This window comes from Dendrobates tinctorius, unplaced genomic scaffold (assembly GCF_039654945.1).
Source record: "Dendrobates tinctorius isolate UK_male_01 unplaced genomic scaffold, ASM3965494v1 ptg000070l, whole genome shotgun sequence".
In the NCBI taxonomy this organism is placed as follows: domain Eukaryota; kingdom Metazoa; phylum Chordata; class Amphibia; order Anura; family Dendrobatidae; genus Dendrobates; species Dendrobates tinctorius.
The window spans coordinates 100020249-100044039 of record NW_027361738.1 but is presented as its reverse complement, the minus strand read 5'-3'; the positions used below and the strand labels follow the sequence as shown (position 1 = coordinate 100044039).

The window sequence follows — 23791 nt, the reverse complement described above, 5'->3', positions numbered from 1 at the left end:
ACCAAAAATACCTGGATGACCAGCCAATACGGAGCAATGAATTTCAGACATCACTCTTTCTCCACTTGTCAGGAACATACAACTTTCCCACAGGGCAACGCTCAGGCTTATCCTCCTGAAATTCCTCCAGGGCGTGTCTCAAATCGGGCGAAATGGCAGAACTACCCCTTCACCTAGGATGGTAGTAGGCTCGGTCACACTAAGAATCGGCAAAGAAACTCCTAGAAAGGGCGTCTGCCTTAACATTCTTAGTGCCCGGAAGAAAAGAGACCACAAAATTCAAACGCGTGAAAAACAAGGCCCATCTAGCCTGTCTAGGATTCAAGTGTTTGGCCGACTCCAGATAAATCAAATTCTTGTGATCGGGGAGGACCACAACTTGATGTCTAGCTCCCTCCAACCAATGTCTCCACTCCTCAAATGCCCACTTCATGGCCAACAATTCCAGATTCCCCACGTCATAGTTGCGTTCAGATGGGGAGAACTTTCGAGAAAAGAAGGCACAGGGATTCATCTTAGAAGTCACAGGGTCTTTTTGGGACAAAACAGCTCCTGCACCAATCTCGGCAGCGTCCACCTCCACCTGAAATGGAAGTGAGACATCAGGTTGCCGTAAAACTGGAGCTGAAGTAAATCTCTGCTTAAGCTCCTGGAATGCCGAGACAGCCTCAGGAGACGAATTCAGCACATCAGCTCCCTTCTTGGTCAGATCAGTCGGTGGTTTGACAATACCAGAAAAATTTACCTATAAATTTACAATAGAAATTAGCAAAACCCAAAAATTTCTGAAGAGCCTTCAAAGAAGTGGGCTGCACCCAATCATAAATGGCCTGTACCTTGGCCAGGTCCATTTCAATAGTCGATGGAGACCAGATAAATCCCAAAAATGAAATCCTTTGTACACCAAAGAGGCATTTCGATCCCTTAACAAACAGGGAATTCTCCCTCAAAATCCGAAACACAGTCCGGACATGTTCCACATGGGAATCCCAATCACTAGAAAAGATCAAAATATCATCCAGATAGATGATCAAAAACTTATCCACAAAGTCACGGAAAATATCATTCATTAAGGACTGGAAGACAGAAGGGGCATTAGAGAGCCCAAAAGGCATCACCAGGTACTCAAAATGTCCCTCCGGAGTATTAAATGCAGTCTTCCATTCATCCCCGTGCTTGATGCGAATAAGATTATACACCCCCTGAGGTCAAGCTTAGTAAACCAGCAGGCACTCTTAACTCTGGAGAATAAATCAGACATCAGAGGTAACGGGTGCTGATATTTAACCGTCATCTTGTTAAGGGAACGATAATCAATACAAGGCCTTAATGAACCATCTTTCTTGGCCACAAAAAAAAAAACAGCACCTAAAGGTGACGAGGATGGTCTAATATGACCCTTCTCCAACGACTCCTTAATATAGGATCGCATAGCATCATGTTCGGGTACAGATAAGTTGAAAAGCCGACTCTTGGGAAATTTACACCCAGGCATCAACTCAATTGCACAGTCATAACTCCTATGAGGAGGCAAAGACGCAGACTCATTCTCACTAAATACATCGGAGAAATCAGCCAGATAATCAGGAATATCATGAGACTGAGGAGAGGAGGAGAAAACAGGAGCGTCCCTAAGAACACACTGACAACCCCAACTCACCACAGACCCAGATTTCCAATCCAAAACTGGATTGTTTGCAACCAAGGAAAACCCAGAACAATAGTATCATGCAAATTATGCAGCACCAAAATTTTACAATTTTCTTGGTGGTCTGGGGCAACTCGCATTGTCACCTGGGTCCAAAACTGAGGTTTATTCTCCGCCAAAGGAGTAGCATCAATACGCCTTAAAGGAATAGGCGTCTGCAGAGGCATCATGGAAAAACCACAACGTTTAGCAAAGTCCAAATCCATCAGATTCAATGCTACTCCTGAATCCACAAAAGCCTTCGTGGAAAACGTGGATAAGGAGCAGATCAGAGTAATTGCCAAAAGGAACTTAGGTTGTACACTGCCCACAGCAAATGTGTGTGCAAAATGTTTCTCTCGTTTAGGGCAGACAGAAATGGTATGAGACACGCCTCCACAGAGAAAACACAGCTTATTACACCTTCTAAACTCCCGACGTTGCGCCCTAGACAAAACCCCATCACATTGCATAGGTTCAGACCTCTGTTCAAAAGGTGGCAGCGCCTCCCGTGTAGTTTTACGTTCACGTAAACACCGATCAATTTGAGTGGCTAATGACATGGAACCATCCAGACCAGAGGGAACAGGAAATCCCACCATAACATCTTTTACAGTCTCTGATAAACCCTTCCGAAAGAGAGCTGCCAAAGCACTATCATTCCATGTAGTAAGGACCGCCCACTTTTGGAATTTTTGACAGTATAACTCTGCAGGATCTTGACCCTGGTTTAATGCCAACAGGGTTCTCTCAGCTTGATCAACAGCATTAGGTTCATCATACAACAACCCCAAGGCTTTAAAAAATGCATCCACATTAGTCAGAATAGGATTTTCAGGTGTCAGAGAAAAAGCCCAATCCTGGGGATCGCCACGCAGCAAGGAAATGACAATTTTAACCTGCTGCACAGAGCTCCCCGATGAGTTAGGCTTCAAGGCAAGAAATAATTTACAATTCTTAATTCAGAAATTTAGACCGATCCCCAGAAAACACATCAGGAGTAGGAATCTTGGGTTTAGCATCATGTGACTGAATGAGGTAGGTGGAAATTCTCTGCACTTCAGCAGCCAGCTGCTCCACACGATCAGACAATTGCTTAATCTCCATTTGGAAAAAGAAAAAATCATCCTACGGCCCCAGAGAAAAAATATTTAAAAAAAAAAATATTATTTTTTTTTTAAACAACTTTTTCCTGCTTTTGAGTACCCTAGAATCTGCGGTATGGCTGGTGATTGTTATGAATGGGTCACCGAGGAGAAAAAAGCAAAATAAGCTAAGTCACAGAAAACCAGAGAGGTTGGTAACTATGCAGATTGCAGATCCCTGATTCCACAGCAGCAGCCGTGGAGCGTACCTACGATGATCCTAGACGCCTTGTCACGGCTGGAGGACTAAATAAGCCTAAAGCAAGAAAAGGGGAAAACTGCCCCAGAGCAGACCCCAAAGGAATAGATAGCCCCCACACATGTAATGACGGTGAAACAAGATGAAAGCACAAACACAGGCAGGAAAATAGGCTGAGCAAACGATGGGGCCCAAACTAGAGAGGAAAGGAAAGACACTGTCTGCAACCTGCAAAAAACCCTACAAAAATAATGTCCAAGACTTCTGATAGCAAAATTAACCCTTAAGTCACTAGACTTCTCCCACTGTATCAGCACTCTGAAATATTCTGAGAGAGCGCAAAAAGAGGCCAAACTAGTAAGGGACAAAAAGCAAATTGGCAAATACAGATAAATACGAGTAGAAATTCAGCACAGCCCCCAGCCGGGGCTGGCTGACCACACAAGAAGCCGAATAGACCAACAAAATCAAGTGTGAACATTAGCAGAAAAACTTAGCTTTAGATGACTGGAACAGAGCTGAAAACCAAGAGCTGACAAGCCTGAATGAATCGCCAGCACCAGAGTAGGGTGTCGGCTGTCTTAAATCCAATCTGAGATTCCTGAGGTCCAATCGTCATCCTCATTCTCAGGTGGCAGATCTCCACCGATCAAATCAGCCTCACTACCTCCTGTTACCACCAGAGGGAGTCTGGAAGGAGAACTCCCAAGTGGTGATCCAGAGAATGAACTCACAACAGAGATCAGAATGAACTGTGATATTAAACAATTAAATAGGTCTATGGGGGTCTCCTGGGATGATCAGGTGGGGCTGTATCTGATGCTAGTGTCATGCTGACACAGGTAAAGCAGGAATATCCCTGCCTTCCGAGATGTGATGACGTCAGCTCCATGTTCCTCCATCTCCGTGGCTTGGATACGAGGATGGCTCTGCCTCTATCTGTCCTAAGCGCCAGGTGGAGAAAACATCACTGATGGAGGAAGACCTTCATATATATCGGGGAATTACTGCGGGGGCAGATGCTGGGGGTACGCCATGAGATGGGGGGGGGGGGGGGGGGGAGTAAATATGGTCATGTTTTCTCCCATCTTTTTCTCAGGATGGAGTACTGAGTTGTGTTGCTGTGAATTCAGTCATGAGCTAAAGCCGTAGAAAGCAGCACCATGAACCAACTTGTATAGCATTACTGTGCAGTGTATTGTGAATCCAGCACTGGAATGATGACCCTTGGAAACAGCAGCACGGAGGAAATTACCGTATATAGCAGTACCAAGTGATACAGCTGGTAATGCAGCACTGGAATGAGCTAACAGTAGAAAACAACTGCATGTAGGACATTATGCAGCATTACTGTACAGTGTAGCTGTGAATCCAGCACTTGGATGAGGTAACACTAGGAGACAGCAGCACGGAGGAAATTGTATAGCATTACTAAGTGATGTAGCTGTGAATTCAGCACCGAGATGAGAAAACACTTAAAAAGCTTTTAGCGTGGAGGACCATGCAAAAGCAGTGTAGCTGTGAATCCAGAGCAATAGTGAAATTAAACGATTAAAGCTGCAGCAGCATCGTAGACAATCTGCTGAGCAGTGTAGCTGTGAATAAACCCATTTCTTTTTTCTTCTATGCAGTTTAAAGCGCAGGCTAAGTATGAGAAATCTTTTTAAAACATGTATGTGGCTGAAATGTCGAGCACAACAGAGGTGGTGCACATACTCGTTAACCCCTAGTGTTGCCGGTTCCATCCGTCAGCGTCCTTTTTGTGTTTATTTTTATATTTATTTTTTTTTTTTTTAAATGGAACTGGAAAGTAAAATCTTTCCATTGCTAAAGCTCTGCTCTTTCCAAGTGACGGGCGAGTCGACCTCGCGCAGTCCTAGTCGTCGTGATATCCGCACTATATGTTGCCAGCTGATACTGCCCCCAGCCATCCTAATGTATAGTGGTGAGGGCCCCGGGCAACTGGATCCGGAGATGGAAACGTCCAGTCTTTATCAGGACAGGACCATTCAGTTAGCAGAGGCGACGAGTCCTGAATGCACGCCCCAGCTGTGTCTGAGAATACGCAGTGTGTTTTGCATGACTTGTTATAATCCTGAGATGCAATTTGTGCTGCATTCACATCCAGAGCTGCAATCATAATTCTGCTAGATATCGGCTCTTTCTTCCTCTGGTGCGGTACATGTATCGGTGTACGGACCTGGCCGCTGATTCTTAGACCCCTGCTATGTATCACCGGAAAGACTTGACATTCAGGAACCCAAGAAAGCTGGGTGACTGGGCTGTAATGGCAGCCATATTGGCCTTTACCCAGCTTTCCCAGGTGCCGGAACGAGCTGACCTGGCTGTTGGCTTTTTCCTTGTCTGATCTGCTTTGCCGTCCTCCGATCTTCTCCTCTCACGTGTGGCAGAGCCGTGAAGCCGGGCATATTGTCTAGACAGTGACTCCTGGCCGGGCAGCTGTGTATCCGGGCAGCCGGCTCCGCTGCCAGTTGCTCGCAGCATTTTCCCTGATCGGTAACGAAATGTGACAAGTTCCCCACAGCCATGAAGAGAGCGCATCTATTCCAGGAGGCTGGAGAAAAACAGACATGGACGCCGGGGTCGCAGAGCGTGCACCCGCTCCCGCCCGCACACTGCGCTTTATTTAGTTGCTGTTTTTCACTTTTGATAACTTGCTTTTGTTTTTTTAAGGGGTTTTTACAGGATATCAGGCAACAGAAAATGGAGTAAAATGTTTTCCTATTCCAATCGTTCCCGGCACAGACGCTCTGAAACTTCAGTCGTCCCAAACTTGGGATTTTAAATGGTGCTGCTGATGTAACTGCAATGCAGACTTAAAGGAGTTAACCCAAATTTTGCTAATTATCAATCCATAAAACAGCTGACCATTTGCTTGTCGCTGGGGGTCTCGCCTGTAGGAAACTCCCTCTAAAGGGGCTACTTTGTATGGAGCGTTCAGCAAGTTAAAAGGGGTTGATATTGACAGCCTATTCTTAGTATATGAGCTTGTAGGGGCTATTGCTATGGCAGGATATGTCCAGAGCAGTATATGCTGTATAATGGCCGATCTTTGTATTGCAGCTCAGCTCCTATTAAAGTGAATGTGATCTGAGCTGCAATACCAAGAATGGCCACTACATGGTGTATGGAGCTTATATACGACCACACGGTGACCTGAGTCCTGGCCAACCTATGCTTTAGGTACGTGATAATTTGGGACAAAGTGCGGTAAAACAAACCTGTGTTTGAATGTCCACCGTATCTGTAGAGCCCCCCTCCTCCCTTTCCCTTGTCCCACTTTCCACCATTTCTCCACTTTTAAAAGTGTTTTTTTTTTTTTTTTTTAAGCTGCGGCTTGCAGGTTGAGAAGCCGCCCGTCATCAGTATCTCCTCCTGAACTTTTTTTTTTTTTTTGGCCCCTTTTAAGTTGGCGTCCACTTTAGACATCCCCCTTGGTACTCTTTAGGCAGTGGTGCGTGAAATCTCCGCAGCGTTTATTAAGAGACTCGGCAGCACGGCTGAATGTAAATGGACGAGAGACACCCCCCCCCCTCCCCAGATAATAGGGAGCACTACTTGAAAAATTTCCACCTCTTATATAATGGAGAAAGTGCGCGGCGGAGGAAAGTGGGTCAGGGAGTTGTGATACACCATCGCTTACGGTTCACGGTATGATTAGAGAGGTTGGGGGGGGATCCTGTGAAATCTCAGGCTTCATCCTGTCTCCTCTGAGTCTGGGGTTTTTGCTTTGTCATCAGGAGGAGGATTATACATTAATGGATGCATACATTGAGGTCGGCAGGGTGATATAATGCCTTACTGATGACCTATGGAAAGGGCATTATTTATGCTACTGCCTCTTGACACTGCAGAGTTCAGCCTGAGCCTCCTGTTTCATGAGCTGCAGATGAGTGCGAAGATGACACCAGTGACGGATATCAGTTTATTGCGTCCATGGCCGTAATGGCACTTCTAATGTATGGTTTTTGTTTTTTTTCCCAGACCCATATGGATCACAGGTCGATGAAGACGTCCTGGCCGATCTCTTCCTGCCTCCACAAGTACAGATCTGCCCGGCCTTCCCTGGTACGCAGCTCCCCATATATAACCACAGCTGAGCTGCGCGGTTGGGCTGACATCTCATTTATCATCTCGGGCTGAGCTACCGAGCAGATGCTGGCAATAAGTCACGGCCTCGCTGCTGCTGCTCTCCTCCTTGCACCCGGGGGTGCGCTGGGCCTGATTGGGGGGATTCATTTGTGTTTCTGCAGCATAACACACCCTACATCTCATAACTGTGCACCCGTCTTTCCGCAAACCCCGGTAAGGAGTGGGTCAGCCTCTTCTGTATAGACAAAGCTTCAGGTCCAGAATTATAGCTGAGAGGATTTTCCCCGCATTCTGCCAGGCCCGTGGAGCTGGAGAAGGGGCGTTCATGGCCTAAATCGTGCAAATAGAGATGAGCATTAACACTTGTGCTGCCCAGTCCGGTCTGCCGTGGCAGCTGCCGGTCTTCTCTTCTGCACCCGACGTCCCAGACAGCCCTGGCTCTTACTTGGCCTTGTGACCTATTTGCACCATGGCGCGATGCATGCCGCTTCATTGCGGGGCCAAATGAGAGAAAGAGGCGTCCAGGGCGATGGGGTCAGAAGTGACGACCGGGTGTCGCTGGGTGGCGGCCTGAACAAGATCAAATCGCTCATCTCTAGCGGTCTGGGGATAAGTTGAACTTTTGCGCAGGAAACTTTCCTGCCGTATACACCAGACGTACTGCAAGTTGTGTTGTGACCGGAACGCAGCCATTTATCTCGGTGACTGTCGCACATTGGTCCCAGGGACATGAACTGGAAACTTGCCCTTTCGTGTAGCCGTATTCCCACTACAGAGATTTACGGTGGCCCTAATGTACCAAAAATGATCGGATTCATGAAGTCTGACTCGATACTGAGAACAAAGCAGCTATTTCACCAGTTTCCAGGAGCCGTTCAGAAAGGATCCAGATGTAAAGGAAAGTCTGTTATCTAAACTCCTTTAATAAGGAAGATGTCTGCAAGACTTGGGACCCAAAATCCACAGAGAGATTCACTGATTTTGGGAAAAAGCTGGAAAAGGCAGCATGGAGGCCGTTCAGCATGGCCGGTCACCCTCCTGAGTTGTTGGACGTCCTACCTCTGGGTACGTCCTTGCCACCCACCGCCAGGGTGTGCAGCAACGATGCCAATGGTGGTGGCTTTTGATGATGATCCTCGGTTTTTCTCCAATTACAAAGCTTCATTGTAATCCGGTCACCGTCCTAGATCTAGTCCTGGAAATCTCAGTGGTGGTTTAGGGGCTTGAACCCTGCTGACTTGGGTTCACTTTTTTTTTTTTTTTGAGTTATTCTAAAAGCTGAGGAAAGGCCTAAAAAAAAAATGTTTCTAGGAAGTTTGGGTGTCAACCATATTGTCAGATGTGAGTGAGAAAAGGCTTCTTAACGACATGTACCGTCCTGACAGAAGAGGACGACTCAAGGACTCCGCTGCTGGAGACTTTGGGGACAGTTCATCTCGAGCACCGAGCGATTCACAGCTCAGGAAATGTGCGGATTGTGCAAATCTCATCCGCAGACCCTGTACTGATGTGATTGGGGTAATAGGGATGACTACTGCTCTGATCTGTGGACTTCAACCATAAATCGCTGACCCTGGATGATGGGGGTTGTCCGCACCGACTATAGTGACTGTTCTCAATTAGATCCTGTATTATACTCCAGTGTCTGTACCAGCAGAATAGTGAGTGCAGCTCTGTAGTATAATACAGTAGGTAACTCAGGATCAGTAATGTATGTACACAGTGACTGCAGCAGCAGAATAGTGAGTGCAGCTCTGCAGTATAATACAGGATGTAACTCAGGATCAGTAATGTATGTACACAGTGACTGCAGCAGCAGAATAGTGACTGCAGCTCTGGAGTATAATACAGGATGTAACTCAGGATCAGTAATGTATGTACACAGTGACTGCACCAGCAGAATAGTGAGTGCAGCTCTGGAGTATAATACAGGATGTAACTCAGGATCAGTAATGTATGTACACAGTGACTGCAGCAGCAGAATAGTGAGTGCAGCTCTGGGGTATACAGGATAGAAAAATATTCAGGATTGAGAGTCCTCAGTAGTTGATACCTTTTAATGGCTAACTGAAAAGATGGTAACACATTGCAAGCTTTCGAGACTACTCAGGTCTCTTCATCAGGCTAGACTAATACAAAATCTGAAGTCACATATTTATGCACAATACAGCCTAGAAAAAATGGGGTATACAGGATGTAACTCAGGATCAGTAATGTATGTACACAGTGACTGCAGCAGCAGAATAGTGAGTGCAGCTCTGGAGTACATTCATTACTTATCCTGGCCATTCCCTAGGACGTGACTGCCACTCCCCTGGATTTGGTACCTTTTTATTGCGTTACTCGGTGTAATCTCTTTATTTTGCAGGTTCCTCTGATGTTGGCTTTGATGAAGGATGGCTGACCGATTCTTACTCTAAATCCGGGGACACAGACACACCGAATGCAGACACTTCTGAGAAGACCACTGGTAATAATAAATTTTATTTCTATAGCGCCGACATATTCCGCAGCACTTTACATTTCAGAGGGGATTTGTACAGACAATAGACATTACAGCATAACAATAATCACATACAGTAGATTATAACAAATACCATGAGGAGTGAGGGCCCTGCTCGCAAGCTTACAGTCTGAGGAAAGAGGTAGACACGAAAGGTGAGTGGTAACAATTGCCCTGATTGTATGGACCAGCCATAATGTTAAGTGTGTAACAGTACAGACACAGAGGGCTAATGGATGCATAAAGCATGTGGGAACATGATGCGGGAAATCTGGTTATGGTAAGACTTTTGACTGTGCCACACAGGGATAGATTAGGTTAATGTGTTGAGGCGATAGGCCAGTCTGAATAAATGCATTTTCAGGGCACGCTTAAAATTGTGGGGATTGGGGACTAATCGTATTGACCTGGGAAGTGCATTCCAAAGAATTGGCTAGGCACGTGTATAGTCTTGGAGACGGGAGTGGGAGGTTCTGATTGAGGATGCTAACCTCAGGTCATCAGCAGAACGGAGGGCGCGGGTAGGGTGGTATACTGAAACAAGGGAGGAGATGTAGGGTGGTGCTGAGCTATGAAGGGCTTTGTGGGTGAGGGTAATAAGTTTATACTGAATTCTGGAGTGGATGGGTAGCCAGTGTAATGACTGGCACAAGGTAGAGGCACCGGTGTAACGATTGGTGACGAATATGATCCTGGCTGCAGCATTGAGGACGGATTGGAGGGGGGAGAGTTTGGTAAGAGGGAGACCGATTAGAAGAGAGTTACAATAGTCGAGACGAGAATGAATAAGAGAAACAGTAAGAGTTTTTGCGGAGTCAAAAGTAAGAAAAGGTCAAATTCTAGAAATGTTTTTGAGGTGCAGATGACAAGAGCGAGCCAGTGATCGAATGTGGGGAGCAAAAGGAAAGCTCTGAATCAAGTATGACCCCAAGACAGCGGGCATGTTGCTGGGGAGTAATAGTGGAGCCACACACTGAAATGGCAATGTCGGGTATAGGTACATTAGTAGAGGGCGGAAACACCAGGAGTTCAGTCTTTGACAGGTTCAGTTTCAGATATAGTGAGGACATGATGTTAGACACAGCGTTTAGACAATCGCCGGTGTTTTCTAGAAAGGCTGGCGTGATGTCAGGAGAAGAAGCGTATAATTTGGTGTCGTCAGCATAGAGATGGGACTGGAAACCAAATCTACTGATTGTTTGACCAATAGGGGCAGTGTACAAGGAGATGAGGAGGTGGCCTAGAACCGATTACAACCGATTGGTAAGATTAGGATGTGAGTGGGGGGGGATGATCTTCCATTGGGGAGTCTCGTCCACTAGTCAGACCCTCTTGCTCTGGAGGAGCCGACACATATGTACGTTACTTTTGTCTGTGCACCGTGTAATGCTGCGCTCCCTGCGGTGCCGCTGCTCAGATATTGAAATGTAACGGGTATATTGTGACGTTCTTATTTTTAGTTTATCATTTATTTTTCATAGCTGCATTTGGGGAAACTCCAAGTGACGAATCTGTAAGTCTTCCATTTCAAGTTCCTCAGAGCGATCCTAGATCACAAATATGGCAACCAACGGCAGAGGAACAGATCGCGCTAAGCCCCCACAATGCACCAGGTGAGAGCCGGGACCATGTGCAAAAACTGTGTAGGGACACGAGTGAAAATAAGGCTCAGTTCACATTTACTCCGTGCTCTCTATTGAGCACTACATCGGCTTTCCGTCACAGATTCAAATCGATTCTCCCATCCCAGGTGTAATAGTGAGTGCAGCTCTGGAGGTAACGCAGGATCAGTAATATAATGTATGTACACATTGACTGCACTAGCAGAATAGTGAATGCAGCTCTGGGGTATAATACAGGGGTCAGTGTAGTGTAGTCTTGCTTTTTTTGCTGTTGTCGCCATGCTTTGTTGGATCCGATACTGGCATAAATCTCGGTGATTTCCTCACCCCACCTGTGTTGTCGGCGTCCCATGCTTCGTTGTGACTGTGACCTTATGTGACCTTCCCAGAATAGTTTCTCTCTGGGTCACAGGTTCTGCCGTCTCTCGTACTGCGGGGGTCCTAATAGTGCAGTGTATATAGGGTCGCTCCCCCTCCACCATAGTGGATGTGATAAGCGTGGCGGCTGCGGCTATTCCTGTCCCGCTCTTATATGATGGGGCTCTGGGCTTTTGGCAGTTCGCAGGTCTCGGCATTAGGATCCAGTTCTCGTGTAACTTTCCTGGTTTCAGACATAGTGATCGTTCCTCTGCGGCTCGTCATGCGTGGTCTTATAGACTGCCCCGTGCAGCTGTCTCTCGGCCTCATTCACTTTTAATCAGCGGACGCCTCTCGTGTCCCCGCGGCCCCTCAGGATTGCTGAGGAAGCGCTGTCTAATTTACCAGAAGTCCTGCTCCTCTCCGGACGGTTCTGCTGACTCACAGGACAGAACTTTTCTTTCTCCGACCTGTTTTCTTCTGCCTTGTGATCGGTGACTTTCCCGGCCCCGGATTCTCCTTCTTTTCTAAGCTCGGACCTCCTGGTGACATGCATGGCTCCAGCTGGACCCTGCCCCGTGTCGGATTTCTGCAGAGGGGGCCGCTGCCATGTCCATTACATTTGCATTAAGGCTGTGAATGTCTTCCAGCGGATTTAGTATCTTACTTTTTTCACCTGTTGCTGACAGATTATTCTGAGACTTGTAGTTCCCCCAACAGAGGACACCAGGCCTATGCAAGTCGTGGTGACTTTCCTGTTTGTGCATTGCAGAACACGAGGGAAATCAGCTGAAAATTGAGGAGACTCCACTCGACTCCGCTCCTTCCTCAGAAAGCCAGCTCCTACCGGACTTGGGAAGTTCCTATGTGGAGAGACATGACGGAGGTAAGGAGATGACACGTAGACGCTGTAATGTAGACCCGTCCCGGTATAGGAACGTGGACTGGCTGCTTCATTTGGTATTTGTGGCATCCTGCTAAGTGTCCCTTTTTTTTTTTTTTTTTTTTTTTTTTTTTTTAAAAGGCGTATGGATGGTTTATATAGTGAACACTAGACGTGTCCCGCACCCTCCAGCGGGGACGCAATCTCATCTAAAGCGTCATGTCTGCAGTCCTTGTGCACAGTCAGGCTACCCTCTTAACAGGCTATCCCACCTGACGTCTGATCGGTAGCGTCTGCGGGGTGGGATCTATAGGAATGTCAGATTGGGCTCTGAAATACCCCTATCGTTCTCTGTGGGACTGCTGGCGACAAGCAATGGTCTTTTTTTTTTTTTTTTTTTTTTTTTTTTTATCCCATAGAGAACGAATGGAGTGTCGCACATGTGCGCTACCTGTCTCTCTTGTCGGAGCATTTCAGAGCCCCTTTTTTTAAGGCTTGTCAGTAGGTCGGAGGTGTGTAAACTTTCTCGGGAACACCATATTTATACGTGGCCATGCATGAATTACACAGGTGCCCAAAATTCCGTAGTAATTAATCTTCCTTAGATCAGAGGTCCCTTGTCCGAGCTAATGAGGGCAACTAGTTGTGCATCGCCTGCGCCCCTGCGGTTACATGTGTGCACCATTTTTGCAGTCGCGTATGTTGGACTCGGGGTTGTAGCTGTCACTACTTTATCCTGCGCATCTCTGGGGGGCGCCTTAGCATGTGCTACTGTCTTACAGCATCTTGCAGCTTCTGTCCGCCTTGCAGCCATTTAGTCATTTTGTCCTCTGTGTATAGTCTGTCAGCGAGCGTTTGGTTATTGTGTGTTTGCACCTGCTTGGCTCAGGCCTGACTCTTCCCCCAAAAATTCACCTGTTTGTTTCATCCTCTCTATCTCCTAGTAGCTTCTTATCAATCATTTTGTACCTTTTTATTTTTTTATCTTCCAGAAGATTTGCTAAATCCAGATCCTAGCAGTCAAGACATCATTTTTGCCTACATCGAAGGTTCTGACCCAACTACTGAAAGTTATGTATATGAAGGTCTCCCCAATCCTGCTGTTGGTGATGGTTGTCAGCTCGAAGCATCCATCGTCCTTCAACCCAAAGAAGACTTCAGTGCAGAGCAGGTGACTTCTCCTCGATCTCCTCCTGAAGCTCCGTTTTCTGCGGAGCCCTCCGTCTCACCTGCCGAATTCATAGCGGACACAAGGGAATCTTCCTTTATCCAAGAGTTCCCTGCAGAGATCCAGGAAGAACCTCAGGCCTCACTTGCTTCATTCAACCCTGAAGAAGTCATTTCAGCCTTGTCTATTGCTTCAGACCACAAAAGAGAGTCTCCAGGTTCACCCCCTTCTGATTTCATCCAGGAGGAAGCATCTCCATCCTCCCCTTTGACATTGGTGCAGGAAGAGGGAGGTCAAGAGTCCCTCATTGCATTGGACCAGGAAGAGTTTGTAGCTTCTCCTTCTTCCTCAGTTACAGAAGAGGAGATTCCAGCTTCCTTTGTTGTGTTGGACCCAGAAAAAGAGGATCCAGCCTCTCCTGTTGCATCTGTCCAGGAAGAGCAGGCTCCTGATTCCCCTGTTGCATCGATTCCAGAAGAGGAGGCTCCATATTCCCCTATTGCATCGGTTCTGGAAGTGGAGGCTCCAGCTTCTCGCGTGGCTTTGGTTCAGGAACAGGAGGCTCCAGCTTCTCCAGTGGCTTTGGTTCACGAAGAGGAGGCTCCAGCTTCTCCAGTGGCTTTGGTTCACGAAGAGGAGGCTCCAGCTTCTCCAGTAGCTTTGGTTCAGGAACAGGAGGCTCCAGCTTCTCCAGTAGCTTTGGTTCAGGAACAGGAGGCTCCAGCTTCTCCAGTAGCTTTGGTTCAGGAACAGGAGGCTCCAGCTTCTCCAGTAGCTTTGGTTCAGGAACAGGAGGCTCCAGCTTCTCCAGTAGCTTTGGTTCAGGAACAGGAGGCTCCAGCTTCTCCAGTAGCTTTGGTTCAGGAACAGGAGGCTCCAGCTTCTCCAGTAGCTTTGGTTCAGGAACAGGAGGCTCCAGCTTCTCCAGTAGCTTTGGTTCAGGAACAGGAGGCTCCAGCTTCTCCAGTAGCTTTGGTTCAGGAACAGGAGGCTCCAGCTTCTCCAGTAGCTTTGGTTCAGGAACAGGAGGCTCCAGCTTCTCCAGTAGCTTTGGTTCAGGAACAGGAGGCTCCAGCTTCTCCAGTAGCTTTGGTTCAGGAACAGGAGGCTCCAGCTTCTCCAGTAGCTTTGGTTCAGGAACAGGAGGCTCCAGCTTCTCCAGTTGCTTTGGTTCAGGAACAGGAGGCTCCAGCTTCTCTAGTGGCTTTGGCTCAGGAACAGGAGGCTCCAGCTTCCCTGGTTGAGGAAGCTTTGTCTTCATCAGTTGCCTTAGTTGAGGACGTAGAGGTCCCGGCCTCTCCTGCTGCATTAACCAAGGAAGTAGACGCTCCGACCTCACCTGCTGCTCCAACCCCTGTATTGGAGACCTCTGCTCCACTTGCTACCTTTGCTCCGGAGGAGTCTACTTTGACCTCACTTGTCAGCCAAATCCCAGCAGAGGCACCAACTCCACTTGTAACAGGAGAAAACCAAACACCTGAAGAACCAGTAAACCCAGTGGTGAAAGATGTCAACCAGCATCCTGGAGACCAAGGTAAGACAAATGCATTACTGTATCATTATTGTAGATTGGTTTTTAGTTTTATATTTCACTCTGGCACTTTGGGGATATTGATCTCCCCTTTGCTGGTCTTGAATTTTCTTTCCAAGTGTCTCCATAACACTTTTTTTTTTTTTCTCTCATTTTCTGTACCGAATTTTTGGAAAGTTCAATATTTGTCAGATGGGAATAATCTGGAGACACATAATATACTATACCAGTGTTTTTATAATGCTGTAATATCTACCGTATTTTTTTTTTGTTTTTACGTTTACCATTTAAGGTTTTTTGTTTTGTTTTTTTTGGTGTTTCCTCTAAGAGCTATATCTATTCTCTGACGCTCATTTAATATGAATCTGATTTTAGTTTTGGGGAATAAACCTGATATTCCTGTTATATCTACAGTGCCCCTAAAGCAAAACATTTGCAAAACCAGTGACCGACGGCTGGGCAGAGCGAAAACTGCTCTGGCACCCGTTTCGGACGCACTCCTTGAGCCCAGTCCTAATCCAAATCTACCTCCTGCCCAGCCTGGTTATTCCGAATCCTTAGCCTCTAGAGCCAAAGCTTTGCACAAAAAAGCCCACGACATGATGGAAAGCAGAAAGGAAGCCACAAGAGATGCGGGAGATCCAGAAGGCATCCAGGCATCCATGAAAAGGAAAAAGAAGAAAACAAAACAGAGGAAGACTTTTGCACCCAGAGATCTGGAGTTTGGTGAGGAAGACCCATTTGCTAGGGCTGGCAGTGAGGCTTTATACTCCAGTGCTGGGCAGATGGGACACGTGGAGCCTCTTACAAGACAAGACCATCTGTTTGAGCAACCACTGGGTATTGCTAAGAGAGAGACACTAAGTGCAGCAAATGGCACAGTGCCTGCCGCTAATCCCACCGCAGCCAAGTCTACCCGGGAGAGCTGCTCGGAGAGGGAAGGTGACCCGACCTTGTATCCTCCAGAGAAACAAACGCAAGCTCCACAAAACATTGATTCTCCCTCAGTCAGACACTTGGAGTCCCCACCTGCCGACCAAGTGGATAAAAGCCTTTTCGACACACGGCCTTCCCTCATGGGAGAAAGTGGGAAACCTGACTCTCCTATGGAGGCTATATTTGGAATTGCTGACACAGATGTCACCAAGTGTCCTTATTTACATCCTGAAATTCTGCTCCAGACTTCAGAGCAAAAATCTCTGAACGCTCCATGGAAAGGAGACGAATGCAAGGAGAACATCTCGGAAAAGGAGTACTCCGCCGACCCGTCCTCACCCGGTGGACCCGAGACTGTGAAATGGGACAAGCCTAAAAAAAGGGATAAGAGAGCTGGAAATTATAGCCGTGGAGGGCACTCAAAAGACTCAAAGCATTGGCAGAAAGGATTAGAATCAGATCTGCAGGCTGGTCATGTGTCATCCAGTCCAGACTGGGGTGAAAAATATTTGCCTCCTGTAATACCAGATGAATTCCAAAAAGCCCACGAGAGAGGGCATAAAAAAAAGAATCCGAATGAAAATTTGCTCTGTGACACCGAAGATCTCCTAGATGATGACTTTAGACTTGGTAGAGACCATAAAAGCGTATCTGGAGACTTGCTGGTATTTGGAAAGACATCAGGGTTAGACGGCGATGTTCTGCCGCACAGCAAAGCTTGTAATAAAAGCGACACGTTCACTGGTTCTGTCCCGTTACCAGTTGGCTTGGATGAGGATATCCCCTCTACACCTTTAAAGCTCACAGACACAGTAGTTGGCTTAGTATTGGGATCTATAAAGCCTGAATTAAAAACACCTACTCCAAAGAATGATTCTAGTTCAGCCCAAAAAGACAAAAATCTAGGTGGTCTAGACAAGATGTCTGGTACTGACCCGTATGGCAAAGTGCCGCCTTCAGAAGCCAAGTCTGACGGTAAGAGGCATTTTCCAGAAAATAAGCCTGGTTGTGAAGATTCACTTTTAAACAGTAGGTCTGATAATGTTGTGGCTGACAAGCTGGCCGTTCCAGAAAATAAGACTAGCACAGTCCTGGGCGAGGAGTCCATTCAAGGTAGACCCAGTACAGTCCAGGGAGGCAAAATGCTTGATACTGTTCTGTATAGCGCAGAGCCTGTCCTCGAAAATAATCCAGATCTGGTCCTGGGTAACAAGGAGTCTATATCAGAAATGATACCTGTGGAGGTCTTGGATGGAAGAGTATCTACGCCAGAAGCTAAGCTTGGCAAACTCATGGATTTTTTTCCAGAAAAAAAGTCTGCTACAGTCCCAGCCAGCAACGAACTAGAAGGCAAGCCTGATATAATGCTAGTCTATAAAGGTTCTGAAAGTTTGCCTTGTCTAGTCTTTAATACCAAAGAGTCCACTCTACAAAATAAGCCTGTTGCAGTTCGAGGTGATAGAAAATCTGCTCAAAGAAGCAAGCCAGAAAACGAGTGTCTTCCAGAAAATAAGCCTAGTGCAGTCCTTGACCTTAAGGCTCCTCCAGAAAATAAGCCTAGTGCAGTCCCGGACATTAAAGCGCCTTCTCCAGAAAATAAGCCTAATGCAGTCCTGGACATTAAAGCTCCTTCTCCAGAAAATAAGCCTAGTGCAGTCATTGACCTTAAGGCTCCCTCTCCAGAAAATAAGCCTAATGCAGTCCTGGACATTAAAGCTCCTTCTCCAGAAAATAAGCCTAGTGCAGTCATTGACCTTAAGGCTCCCTCTCCAGAAAATAAGCCTAGTGCAGTCCTGGACATTAAAGCTCCTCCAGAAAATAAGCCTAGTGCAGTCCTTGACTTTAAATCTACTTCTCCAAAAAATAAGCCCAGTGCAGTCCTGGACCATAAATCTCCTCCAGAAAATAAGCCCAGTGCAGTCCTGGACATTAAAGCTCCTTCTCCAGAAAATAAGCCTAGTGCAGTCATTGACCTTAAGGCGGCTCCTCCAGAAAATAAGCCTAGTGCAGTCCTGGACATTAAAGCTCCTCCAGAAAATAAGCCTAGTGCAGTCATTGACCTTAAGGCTCCTTCTCCAGAAAATAAGCCTAGTGCAGTCCTGGACATTAAAGCTCCTTCTCCAAAAAATAAGCCCAGTGCAGTCCTGGACCATAAATCTCCTCCAGAAAATAAGCCTAGTGCAGTCTTGGACATTAAAGCTCCTCCAGAAAATAAGCCTAGTGCAGTCATTGACCTTAAGGCTCCCTCTCCAGAAAATAAGCCTAGTGCAGTCCTGGACATTAAAGCTCCTCCAGAAAATAAGCCTAGTGCAGTCCTTGACTTTAAATCTACTTCTCCAAAAAATAAGCCCAGTGCAGTCCTGGACCTTAAATCTCTTCCAGAAAATGAGCCCAGTGCAGTCCTGGACATTAAAGCTCCTTCTCCAGAAAATAAGCCGAGTGCAGTCATTGACCTTAAGGCTCCTTCTCCAGAAAATAAGCCTAGTGCAGTCCTGGACATTAAAGCTCCTTCTCCAGAAAAGCCTAGTGCAGTCCTGGACATTACAGCTCCTTCTCCAGAAAATAAGCCGAGTGCAGTCATTGACCTTAAGGATCCTTCTCCAGAAAATAAGCCTAGTGCAGTCATTGACCTTAAGGATCCTTCTCCAGAAAATAAGCCTAGTGCAGTCCTTGACTTTAAATCTACTTCTCCAAAAAATAAGCCCAGTGCAGTCCTGGACATTAAAGCTTCTCCAGAAAATAAGCCTAGTGCAGTCCTGGACCTTAAATCTCCTCCAGAAAATAAGCCCAGTGCAGTCGTGGACCTTAAAGCTCCTTCTCCAGAAAATAAAACTAGTGCAGTCCTGGAAATTAAATCTCCTCCAGAAAATAAGCCTAGTGCAGTCCTAAGTGAAAAAAAATGTGCTCCAAAAAGTAAATTAGAACATGAGCGCCCTCCAGACAATAAGCCTGGTGCACTCCTTGAGCTTAAAGCTCCTTCTCCAGACAAGCCTAGTGCAGTCCTTGACATTAAAGAGTCTGTTCCAGAAAATGAGGGAGAAGTTCTTGACCTCAAACCTCCTCATCCAGAAAAAAAGCCAGATACAGTTTTGGGTGACAAGGAAGCCCTTCCAGCAGATAAGCCAGCTACTGTCCAGTGCAATGAGGAGCTCACTCCTGAATGTAAGCCAAATGTTGTCCCTGGCAACAAAGAGCCCCTTCCAGAAAGTAAACCTATTACAAATCTAGATTACTATAAACCTGGAAAGGCTCAGGCCACTATTCCAGTAGATGAGCTTCATACACTGCTAGATACCAAAGAGCCCTTTCCTGAAAATTGGCCTGGTGCAGAACCCGTCCCTGAAAATCTGTCAGGTACAATCATTAAACCCAGACTCTCCAGTTCTCCTGCTGTTGTGGGTCAGTCCGAGCCAACGGTCCAAACTCAGCAGCCACTTTCATCTCCAATAAAAGCTCAAACTGATGGAAGCCCTTCCTTTGAGAGGCAAATGAAAAGCAAAAGGGGAAAAGTAAAGGCAAAGCCAAATGGTACAAAAAGTGTATCCGATGCAGGGGACAGAGGGGTCGAGGTTTCTGACTTCCCCTTCCAGCCAAGTGACCATCTGCAGGAAACAAAGTTGTCAGGTTCTAAGAAAGCCGAGCGTGGGTCTTTAAAGCGTCCTCATAGTTCAGAGAAGGACAGCTCCAATTTGATAGATGCTGGACTGATGAGTGCCAATGATGATCCTGTTACAAATGATCATGTGGAAGATTCGGCAAAAGGTGTCTTGATTCCTTCTCCATTAGTGGACTTGTCTTCGAAAGAGCAAGAAGCGAAGGTTCTTCCTCAACGAATGGACCTAGACCTTGACGATGTCATCTTTCCTCCTTATGTCCAGCCAGAAAAACAATCTCCAACCATTGCTCCGTTATTACAAGGGCTGAGTGACGACATCTCGGCACTTGCTGGAGAAACGCCTCCTAAAAAAATAGAGCTGAAGTCAGATGAGAATGGACCTCCTAATGCAAATCTGCCCCCTCAGTCAGCAGAGTCTTCAGGAGCTGGAGAGGAATGTAGAACTCCAGATCAAAATCTCCCAAAAAAATTGGCAGAACCTCCGGATTCTTCAGTGGAGAAGTCACGTTCCAATCGTGAAGGTTGCGTATTTTCACCAAAACTGGAGCCAAAGTGTGAGGACCCAGATCCCCTTGGGAATTATTCTTTTATGCCCAAACACAACATTGACTATAATTTCAATGTTGAAGGAGGTTCTTTAGAGGTAGGAACCTCCACCAAGGACTCGGCAAAGATTGGAGAATTTCTTGATGTCAAAGATGTCGTCCAAAATGTTTCTGAACGTAGTAAAACTGGCTGTGATGCAACCAAACGGCAAAAAGTTGGCGCTAAATCCTTCCCTGCCGCAACTAAATCTTCTACTGGAGAAGCCACCAAAGATATTTTGAAGACCAAAATGAGGGTCTTTCCTTCAGCTCCTGGTCTTAAAGATCGTCCTGCTACAGAGAAGACCCCTCAGAAGAGTAACAAGACTGAGGTTCTGAAGGGCTACATGAGGCCCACCAAAGCCAGAGAAGCTGCCCGACCACCATCACTTTCTAGAGCGGCAGGACCTGCTGCGGAAAAACCCGAGCAGCCAAAAGAAGCCCATGTCAGACCGGAAAAAGGTGTGTGATATTTTGCATCCTCTGGCATGGTGTTTACAAGCAGAGCATGGCCGCACTCACCACAGCACCGGGACGAGGTTTGGCTGCTTGTGTGATGCACTGCTAATATTACCGGTATACCCCGCTAATCCCATACACCACGTAAGAGCTGCCGGTAAAGGGTCATTTAAAGGGGCAGCATCCTTTTACCATTGTGTTGGTGCATCCAATTGAGTCTTGGGTCTGATATGCATGTTGTGAACAATAACCTCAATCTGAAAACTGCTTTTGTTATTAACCTTTGTTATTCTTACTTTTATAACTGGATATTGTCTGATAGAGCTTGTAAAAACAAACACTCTTGTAATTTAGTTTGCTTCAAAATTTTCAATCTTTCTTGAGATATTAACACTTTTTTTTTTTTTTTTTTCTGTTAGTTTACAGCTCGTTGCCAAAGAGACCGACCACCACTAGTCTTTAGTAGTGGTGGCCAAACATGCACAGTGCTTACAAGCTCATTTCTATTAGCTCTCAAGCATTGCCTGTAAAAGCAGGCCGTGACCACTGGACCCACGCTCCGAATACTACCACCTTCAGAGCAGCACTTACCAGGGAGACAGTGGTGGTGGTCGGTCTCCTAGGCAGCAAGCTGTGTGAAGAGGGGAAAAAAAAAAAAATTCTCGAACGGCTGTAGTTTAATAAACAAAATGCAAAAATGCTCGCACTAGCAAGCGCTAACCAACCATATCCATCAATTTCTGAAGATGAGGAGGATGAGAAACTTTTTTTCTTTTTTTTTTTTTTTTTTTTTTTTTTTTTTTTTTTTTTCCCCACAATTTTAAGTTTGTGGGTTTTTTTTTTTTTTTTTTAAAGATAATGTCATATTGTGATTGTTCGCCTGTTAATGATTACAGCTGCTGTCTGGGATTGCCAGATCTGCTGCAATGCTTTTGGGGGTCTTTAGCAAAGGACCCCCCCAATGTAATGAACAAATGGGCCCTGATGAAGTCGGGGTTTATTGCTAGGCCATAGCTTTTATGCTTTATGAGCTGCAGTGGTCCGACTTTGATCCCCAAAATGAAGGGTTGCGTTCACGTTTTCGTTGCCCGGAGCGGTGCTGCAATCATCGTGCACCTTCATCTCAAAAAATCAATAGTCGGACCCCCACTAATCATAAAGTAGCGTGTTGTCATGCCGCTAGGCCCCTTTTAGCTCGAGACAATCTATAATCAGTATTTCCGCATGGTGTGACTAATCCGTGTGCGCTGGTTTTGCAGTTTTCTGTGTCTGAAGCTTTCATCGCTCATCTGTAAGTATGGCTGAGAGTCGCACCAGTGTCCGGTGCAGACGGGAGGCTGTGGGTGTCGCGGTATTTAGACTGGGACCCCCCCCCCCAAGGAGCAATTAGTCCAAAGATGTCTGGGGGGGAAGGGATTAAATATCAGGTCGTCCAGCATGGGAGATGTATACAATCTTCTTGCAATCAGTTTTTAATATAGCATTGCCTGCAGTATAAAGAATGGGGGTTACATTTTGGTATCTCTGGTTTCTATGTATTCGGAAGGCTACATTTACATGAACGAATGTATGATATGATCTGGGTTCAGATCAGTCTGCACAAATAGCCTATTATGACACCGTGCGTTGGGATCAGGTCAGGAGATCCGGGATCGGTACGGTCACTGGGGTCCGGATATGGAGTGTACAATGTGTTTGTGACTGTCATCCAATACCGAGACGCTCTTCTACTACAGATCCTAATAGGTGAGAGATTTCTTACAAAGTAGACTTTGTGTAATCATAGCAATCTGATAGAAATCCACCATTCTTTACAGTGCAGCTTGCATCCAGAGAATTTTTATATTCCTATGTATTGTGAAAAAGAAACAAACAAACCACAAATTCAGACCCATGTGAACCCCTGTGTATGTCTAATTGTGTAACGTGGTAACATTTCTGGTTCCTTGCACACCTTTGGTTACTGGCGACTTGATCGCTGTGCTCAGTACTGCGATGGGGACTTTTGCTTAGTTGGGTGGTAAATTTTTTTTTTTTTTTTTTTTTTTTTTTTTTTTTCTTGCAAAACTACAAATTTTGCTGTGGTTTTTTTTTTTTTTTTAATTGCTTAAAAAAAAAAAAAAACCTGCAGCTGCTGTCTTTTGTGGTTTTGGTCTGAGAATTTAGATTTTTTTCCCTTGTGCGTTCCTGTACAATGGGGGAGATTGACGTCTGTGTTGGTGAAGCATAGAGATTGTGAGGGAAAGGTTTATTATATCCTCGACGGGGCGATCTTACAGGGAGGAAAGCGGCTTTATGGATGCAAATCAGACATTTTTATTAATAAATAATGCAAATTATTATTTTTTTTTTATTAAAATTACTTACTATTTTTTTATTTTGTCATTTTTTTTTTTTTTTATTTTTTTTTTTGTTATATATTATATATTTTTGTATCTCCCTGGAAAGTCTCCCTGGAAAGTATATATACCCCTCAATATCACTGCTAATCATCATGGGCATGATGGGACTAGTAGTTCTCTCCTCCATCTACAGTTAAAGGGATTGTCCACTTCTGTTTCCAAAACTGACCAGAGCGAAGGGATCATTTTTTCAATGTAGAAAGCCGAGTGTTAATTTCCAATCTGAGCTCCGGGGGTCTCCGCCGCCCCATCAATCGGTCGCCTTTCAGGTGATGACCTGAGGGATGAGGTTCAGACTTATTGTTGGTGACCTCTCCCCTCCGGCCGATTTTTGAGAAGGGGATGGAGAAGCCATTTGTAGCGGTGGAGATTGTGGTTACGACATTAGAAGGTCACATTGTGACGGGTGTTTGGGCCGAGACGGCGACATGTCTGCACCTGCGAGCAGCGAGAATTCCCTTCTGACCCTTGGGAAAGCTGGGTGACGCTAAGCTGACCCTTATGGGGCATCCACACGCATTGCTGCAATAAAATCCGCTCTAACTTGTGCAAATTTTGCCGTTTTTGGTTTTACGGAAGATTTCAC

General features: G+C 46.0%; 1 protein-coding gene across 11 annotated transcripts in view; it reads left to right on the top strand.

The window, feature by feature from the left end:
- MAP4 (microtubule associated protein 4) overlaps window positions 1-23791 on the top strand; it is an 83436-nt gene that overhangs the window by 38139 nt on the left and 21506 nt on the right. For all 11 annotated transcript variants that reach the window (XM_073582227.1, XM_073582236.1, XM_073582232.1 and 8 more), the window contains 5 exons: window positions 7037-7120; window positions 9513-9614; window positions 11129-11260; window positions 12399-12512; window positions 13502-15211. In XM_073582227.1, coding sequence (XP_073438328.1) covers window positions 7037-7120; window positions 9513-9614; window positions 11129-11260; window positions 12399-12512; window positions 13502-15211 — 2142 coding nt within the window. The remainder of the gene's footprint in view (window positions 1-7036; window positions 7121-9512; window positions 9615-11128; window positions 11261-12398; window positions 12513-13501; window positions 15212-23791) is intronic.